The sequence below is a fragment of the Labrus mixtus genome, chromosome 14, assembly GCF_963584025.1.
Source record: "Labrus mixtus chromosome 14, fLabMix1.1, whole genome shotgun sequence".
Taxonomy (NCBI): domain Eukaryota; kingdom Metazoa; phylum Chordata; class Actinopteri; order Labriformes; family Labridae; genus Labrus; species Labrus mixtus.
In genome coordinates this window covers 11,325,372-11,333,712 of record NC_083625.1, presented here as the reverse complement: position 1 = coordinate 11,333,712, position 8,341 = coordinate 11,325,372, and the positions used below count along the sequence as shown (strand labels likewise).

The 8,341-nt window shown below is 43.8% G+C and overlaps 1 protein-coding gene across 1 annotated transcript in view; it reads left to right on the top strand.

The window, feature by feature from the left end:
- Positions 1-387: 387 nt before the first annotated feature.
- The window catches only part of LOC132988010 (reticulon-4 receptor-like 1), an 88,473-nt gene continuing 80,519 nt past the window's right edge, over positions 388-8,341 (top strand). The window contains exon 1 of the mRNA XM_061055073.1: positions 388-1,062. Coding sequence (XP_060911056.1) covers positions 1,050-1,062 — 13 coding nt within the window. The 5' untranslated portion in view covers positions 388-1,049. The remainder of the gene's footprint in view (positions 1,063-8,341) is intronic.

Genomic DNA, 8,341 nt, shown 5'->3' with positions numbered 1-8,341 from the left:
TCAGTAGCAGAGAGAGTATGTTAATGAAATTGTAGGCTAATTGTAATTGGTTATACTGTTTGTGTCAGATCCATACCCATAAAGCAGGCTGCGGTTGTTGAAATGAAATTGAAGAGGAAGATAAAGGAGTGGTTCACACAAGGACATGAGTGAAATAGTGAGAGGGTGCAAGAACTGATAAAAGGACGATTTTAATATGAACCTATAACTGCAGCTTCATCAACATATAGCTAGGCTTCTCGTCTGTCACGCCAATAAAGCATAGCCTATTTGAATTTGAAGAGGGAGATAGAGAGGGGGTGGGAGGGAGGGAGAGAGAGAGAGAGAGAGAGAGAGAGAGAGAGTTGTTCTGGCTTTCATCAGTCACATCTCGCAGTGGGAGGGGGATTGAAGCGGCTGCCTCGGAGCTCTCCGGTAACAGAGACGGTAGACGGTCTCTGACTCACGCTGACGATCCGCACACAGCAACATATCAGACTCCACCTGACCTGCAACCTGACAGGAGGTTTTTGATGAAGGCTTAGGGCAACTTTACTCGGCTTTCTGGTGTTTTTTTTTTTTTTTCCTTCCTTCATCCTGCCCTTGGCGGCATATTTCTCTTGTATCCCGGGCATCAAACAAAGTCAGAATGCATGTTATTGCTTCATAAACACCAGATGGCGGGTGGTTGAAATAAAACACATCACAGAGTGCTGGGACGGGACAAGGTGTTTTCCTAACCTCTTCCATAACAACTACGGACGAGTGAACTTGTTTTTTTCTTCTTCTTCTGGTTGCGCGCGGACCTTGTAGCCTATTTCCATCCCTTATTTTCCTCAAACATCAACGACACCTTTCTTTCCCTCCTCCAAACGCCACTTCTTCTTTCTCTTTCTTCAACTGTCATCACTTTGTAAAACACCAGCCACCGCGGAGACAAGACTTCACTGCCGGCGGTAAAAAGGAATCAAAAATAACAATTTAGTCTACTAAGGCACCGGATTGGACCTTCACAAGGATGCTACTCCCGCACCGACACTCCTAGACGGGTCCAAACAGCCGCTGACAACATGTTCAGGCGAGGTAAGAGAAAGAGGATTTCACTTGTTTTCACATGATTGCTGAGCTGTTTACTGTCGCTGATGTGTGTGTGCCTTCAAGTTAATACACATTCCTAGAGTTTTCATGCTCTTAACTGTGAGACTTTTGCTAAATGGTGTCACAGATGAGCCTTCTCTCGTGCTTATTTAACAACTTGCCATCCGTCCTTGATCCGCACAAGGGCCAAGAATAGAAAGGGATATTAAATATTTATCCACTTCATGTAAAAAATGATCCTTAAAATAGCGAACCGCTGCCGCACTGCAGTTTGTAGGACCTACCTGCGCGAGGATGGTCGGTGCTGTTGCTGCCGCTGCGCGCGCCTGAGTGCGCGAGAGAGCAAAGGGAAAAAGAGTGCGTTGGGAATAAGTTCATAATTTGTTCATTTTGTAACAAAACTTCCATCGGTTTTGGGACTTTGGGTGCACGCGCAACTCTGCCAGAAATGCTGGTGCGCTTGTGCGCTCGTGTGGATATGTTGGCCAGCCGAACCGTGAGAGAAAAAGGCGGACAGCCTAACCGTGAGAGAAAGAGGCGGACAGCCTACCAACATAAATATATTTTGGCTTCTGTCCGCGCGGCGAGAGAGGGTGGCGGAACAGTACACAAGAGTATAACTGCGCGCGCCTATTGCCGTGCTGTTTACATATCGGCACTCGGTTGTTTTGTGGTGAGAAGGGGCAGGCTATTAACTTTTACCTAAATGACCTTGCCTGTGTACTGTTGCTAGTGAGGCTCTATTCTCACTGTCAGCCTTTTCTTTTCTCGGCTTGCATGCGCACGTGTGCCAAACAGCAGGTGCAATTAGCGTCACTTGTCTCAAATCATAAAACGCCTTTGAAAATTGATGTCTCATGTTTGAAACGCCACTTGTTATTCTAAGACTTCTTCTAAGATATAAAATATGAATGATACACACCACGCACTATTAAGAGGAATTTAAATAAAAGTATTTGTGGTGACTCATCTTATCAATCACTCCAAATGAAGCAGCGGGATTCTGGTGAAAGGCAGATTGTCAGGCTGCTGTTTGGTGATGTGTGTAGCACACAGCTGACCCTGAGAACACAGTAGAAAAATCATTCTTTAATGGCGACACTGGAAGTCTGTCATTTGTCATTTCACTGCAACCCGACGCCAAGGAGGACAAGAACACTCATACATCCATGCACATCATTACCTATTAGCTCACTTGGTTGGCTTGAGTCCGGGCACAAGCTGGGCGATCTCCTCATTAAGGGTGGGACCTAATGGGCTTGACAGAGGGCTGATTAGAGCTGTCATTGTGTGTGTATGAGTGTGGGTATGACGAGGAGACACAGTGAGCTTGTTTGCTAGAGGGAAACCATCTTTAATTTTTCTGTAATTTCAGATGGAGAGTACCCACCCACCCACACATACATACACACACACACACACAGGACACGCAGAGGTGATGGCTTTGTATCTCCTCCTACAAATATGTGGCTGTCAGAGACAATAAAAAAAATCCAGAGTAATTGTTCAGCCTGCCTGAGATACAGTTATCTATGTCTGTCACCTTTACCCACAGTATCTCTCTGCAGCGGGATAAAACAAGTGAGAGAGAGGGAGGAGAGGGAGGATAAGTGTTTTTGTGTAATGAAAACTCCCTCTCTCTTTCTCTCTTTGTCTCTCTCTATCTCTCTGCTTGGCTAGCTCTCACTGCCAGCCTCAGTCTGAGAGCAGAGAGGCCTGGCAGGCTGATTGGCGACTAGCTGGCTGGTTTGGGAAGCTGCCGAAGCTTTGTTTCCCAGCGTGTTTGAAGCTGGATTTGTTTCCCTTACTTGACTTTGCCCCCGCTTCTGCCAGTCCTCAGTAGTTATTTCTAAAGTTTACACAGTAAGGAACATACGGACACCTTGTGAACAGAAGTGACGTGCCAAAACTAACAATTCATTTAACTGGAGCGTATTCTATTTTTATTTTTAAAGAACCCACTCAAAAGCCTTATTTGGCCCTTAGAAAACATTTAGAGCTGAATTTGGATTTTTCTCTCCAGCTATGGCCTGCAACAAACTATTATTTTATCCAGTGATTTTTCTTTTTTACCATTCTTGCTTGATGTAGGATTGTAGCTTTTCAACAGTTTCCGGTCTCCACTGTCGTGTTTCACGTTTCATAAGGGACCAAATATTTTCAATGATTCATAAGTCATAACTGCAGGCAGGACAGTTAAACACCCAGACTCTATTACTACAGAGCCGTGCTGTTGAAATACGTGCAGAATGTGGTTTTGCATTGTCTTGCGGGAGGCCTTCCCCCGAAAAAGACTTTATCTATTCTGCAGCATATGCTGCTCCAAAACCTGTACTGTATCATTCAGCATTAATGGAGCCTTCACAAATGTGCAGGTTACCCGTGCTAGTGCTGTAATGTACCCTATACATTCATGAATCCTGGCTTTTGAATAGAGCGCTGATAACAAGCTGGATGTAATGTAGATAATGAAATCCCAAGATTCCTTGCATTTTCTTTTAGTTGAGAAACCATTTTCTTGAACTGTTGCTTGAATCTTCCAGTGCAGTCTTCCACAAAGTGGATTCTTAATTCAGATAGACTCAGCCTATCTGGGATGGTCGTTTTTATACCCAATCATGTTACTAACCTGTTGCCAGTTAACCTTACTAACTGTGAGATAGTGATTTTATTAGCATTTCACAACTTCTCAGGTCTTTAGTTGCCACTGTCTCAACTTTTCTGGAAGGGTGTTGCTGGATAACATTTAAAATGGGAATACATTTTTCAAAAACAGTAGAAGAAATGATCAGTTTCCGGATTTGATATGTGGAAGCATTAAAGTGGACAAAGCCTTGGAGTCCTGACAATTGTGAATAAGACTATGATTGATCCGTACTTACTTTTACGTTTTACTTGTTTTTTTCTGTTGGAAGAAATAGGAACAGTGATTTTGAAAATTGCAGATACAAGACAATGGTAACTTCACATCAGAGTTTAGTTTCCTACAATTTGATTCATGTTTTAATGTAAGTCCACATTCGTTTAATTCTAATGGGAATAGTATGACTTTAAATTGAGCTTTGTGGATGCAGCATGGTTTTGCCCATACATTTGTACATTTAGGGGGTAGTAAATTTGAGCTGGAGTAGAAGATGGTCATCAAGAGCTTATCCAGAATGAAATTCCTTCTCATTGTGAACTTGAACTTCTAACGGCATGACACGGTCTCTTCTTCCAATCTTCTTTATATGATTTCATCCCCTTACTTTTACTCTCGCTCCCAGCAAGGAATATTCTATAATCCACTGAGATTTGCGATACATGAAATGATCTGTGATCATTATGCATACATAACTCCAGCTGTGTGCTCAAATTCACAGATCAATATCAATGTAGGATGGTAAAATTTGCAAGTCATTCTTCTTCCAGACTACAGCCTCAGCCTTGCTTGAGGGACAGCGTCTTTTCTCCGGGCTTAACTGTGAACAAAGTCCGTCCTCATTATAAAACTTTGCAGCAGGATTATGGACTTCCTGCTCAACTTGATCCTAAATGAACGAGAAGTTTGACCTGATTTACCCCGACATCGTCATCACAAACTGTATGTCCATGTTTAAATGCGCCATGATGTGTGTACAAGTTATTCATGGTAATTAGCTGAATCAGCCTGCTTTCTCATTGGCTGAATTTTATGTCACATCTCTACTTTCTCGCTGTACACACAGTTTTACGCACATATTTTGCCCGCAGGCCAATTTCAAGTCTACAGTCAGACGATTAAAAGCTGGAGCTGTTGCTGCTATCTGTCACTGTGTGTGTGTGTGTGTGTGTGTGTGTGTGTGTGTGTCTGTGTGTGTGTTTGTGTGTGTTTACTTGAATCTATGATAGCCTTGGTGGATGATAATAACATATGGATTAGTGACAAAATATTTATTCGGGTCGTGAAGCACCAAATGGCGGGATAATTGGGAGCTGAGATTGATCCAAATGTTCTCTTGCAGTGCCATCATCCTGAGGCAGTGGACAGATTTTTACAGCTGAGAGTAAAAGTCGTACGATATATAGAAAGCGGCGCATTAGTGTGGACTCTGTGAATATATTTTTTAAAGAGACCTAAATCATCATGGGTTTTGATGGCTTGAATAGGATTCATATGATAATCAATTACATCTCTAATGCAAGTCAGATCCAAGTGGGGATGAAACGCATCAGCACACACACACACACACACACACACACACACACACACAGTGAGCGTGCGATGGCCGTGCATATCAATGACCTTTGCAACCGCTCTTCTTGCCTGATCTCAAGGTCGCACACAGACTCCTCCTTTCTTCTCCTGAATCCCGAGCTAAGTGTGGTCCAGCCTGCTGAATTCCATTTGATCATTAAGTTGCACCACAATAGTCCGGAACGTCCACAGCATTTCAAAATCCACGCACTGTGTTGAAATGTGTTTAAATAATCACAGGGACGGATGTTCTACAGCTCCTAGCTTTTACACTGGTGAACTCTCGCACAAACCCAGCGCCGCAAAAGGCAAAACAACAACCCGGCATGAGCTGGAATTGTTTTGCGACGCTGAATAAACGAACAGCAAGTGCAGCAAATGACGCCGTACGGAGCAGGAAATGGCGTTCCACAATAGTCCTGCGGTGATTTTTTCCCCCCAACTTTCTCACCAAATAAAGCTCCATCGCCCATTAATCTTTGTGTACAAACACTTCACTGCAATTCCAATCCTTCTGACAAGGTTAGAACGCATGTTAATTAAGCCAGCCATCACAAAGGAAACATTACTCTGAATGATTCTACATTGTTCACTCCAGAAAAAAAAGATTAAAAAAAAAAAACATGAAGACTGCAAAGCAAATTAACCAAAGTAAACCCGCTTTGTGCACCAATTCCCTCTAATTAGACTCGTGCTACTCGTATAATCGCAGCTGTTAAGTTATTGCTGATTTTGTTGGTGAATATGGTGCATTCATTTGCTTATGAATCACATCAGTTCACCTTGAGAGCCCAGCGCAAACACAGCGGGGAAGGTCCTGAGTGTGCAGAGTGTCCATCAAACGAGACATTACTACACAACAGGAGTCCTGTGGAGGCCTTAGGTCAGCTTAGCCACAGCTATGGCGAGTGGTGCAATTAACCGCGTATGTGATCACTCTTAAAGAACATGCCGATCATTAGGACTGTGTGAGTTTGTTTGTAGTAGTGTGTGCTTGAGCCAGGGATCAGTATAGTTAATGTCAGAGCTGTGTAGGACTAGAGGAGTTTTACTGTATGGCAGGCAGACGCTGATAACGGGAAAGAGAGGAGAGGCAGAGAGATTGTGACAGAGACAGAGGCATGGACACGTAGAAAATGAGCGATTATTTGAAAGCTGACTTCACCTGGCGGATAAACGAAAGTGCAGAGAGAGAGCCAGTGGGGAGTAAAAAACTGAGCTGATGGGAACTGATTGTATGTGCGTATATGTGTGTGTGTGTGTGTTTCTCTCTTCTCTCTCTTGCCCTGAAACTTCGGTATTTTTGAGTACAGAGGAAGAGACTGTTGGACAAATGAGTGCTTCCAGCAGAACGCTTGTTTGCAGCTGTACACATTGATGCCACTTTTTTAAAGCTTAACCTGAACTATAAGGGGCAGAATGAGCTTTCTCTCTTCTACAAAGACGACGTCTGTGTAGAGCTAATAGAGCACCGTAGCATTAAAGCAGGAGGCAGTGTGAAACGGCTCCCTCTGTCCAAAGATCACGCCCCTGACACACCCAGGAGATCGTAGGGCGACGGCCGTCTGCGAGAGGGATCTCTGTGATTGGCTGTTTCGGAGGCTTCATTTATCTCCAGCTCTCGACAGAAGTTCGGGAAAGCCCCATGAGCATGCTGCTGTATAGTATCCATGCTGTCACACCATCGGTGCGGTTTCTCCTCATTTGTCGCCTCCGCCTCTTCTTTTCTTTTTCCACCAAAAGACCAAGGACTGACAACGCCAGCGCCATTTTCAACTTTTCATCAGACATTATTCCCGATTAGTAGGCTACCTATAACACGAGTGGTGCGTGACAGCGGTGGGAAAATGGGTCTTCTCGTATCGCTACTGCCGCCCCTCATGCATGCGCAGGACGCACGCGGTGGTGGTCGGCCGTCGGCTGTGGTCTTTACGGTGTGTTCTAGTACAACTTTTATACAACTTTTTAACAATACCCAAACTCAAAAACAACCTCTCAGTAACAACGTGACTGCAGGGGGGTCACTGCACTTACTTAAGAAATAGTTCCAATATGTAGCACTGCTAAAACCCACAAGTGGTCCTTCTACATTTCTCGTTGCCGATCAAATGAGAAACAACAAAATAGAGCTTTTAAGGTTGTTGTCTTTTTTTTACTTTGATCACAAAAAGGCTAGCTGTTGATAAATGCAACATCCACAGACTTTGATAATTTACTTCCCAGCGTGCAGCCGTGCACATGATTCTCGACAAGGCACTCAATCCAATACTTTATTGTTGCTGCATTATTCTAAAAGTGACGGCTGTATTAGTGATGAACCCACAGCACAATGTAGCAACTTTCTGAACGTATTCACAAAAAAAATATTTCCAATCTTTTTACTGTATGTCCTTACTCCCTGGCAGGATATATCTCCTCCATCCGCCCCCTCTCCCCTTAAATCTCCTCTCCTCCCCTGTCTTCTCCTCTGTAGCTGGTTCGCTCTGTACCTGTTGAATAATTGATCGCTGTTTTGGTTTCCGATAAGGCGTTCGGGGTCCACAGCTCTCAGCAGTACGGGCTCGCTGCTTTTTCCTCACGGCACATCACACGGCTCAGTCCACCTTTCCCCACCCTCTCCTCTCCTTCTCTTTCCCCCACTCTGCCACCCTCCACTTTTTTTTTTTTTATCTTCAGTTTTTATTTCATTATTTTGACATGCAGCAGCTGCATTCTCTGTAGCATGTTTACAGACCCGTACTGTATTGTATCCAACAGCCCCTGGTTCAGGTTTTACTCTAGATAAGCTCTTGATAGCTATCTTTTTTCTCCTGATTCCAAAGAGCTCTGCAAATATAAATACAGATTTTTCTAAAAATTTCCATGGAAACAGAACGTAAGAGACAGAAAAACAAGTAAAGAGGATAAGACATTTAACATGCCTCTGTAAGCTGGTCTACAGCAGGAGCCCTGCTGTGGTACTGGATCTGATCTGGGATTTTAGGATTTTAGAGAGAGAGAGAGAGAGAGAGAGAGAGAGAGGGAGAGAGAGAGGGAGAGAGAGAGAGA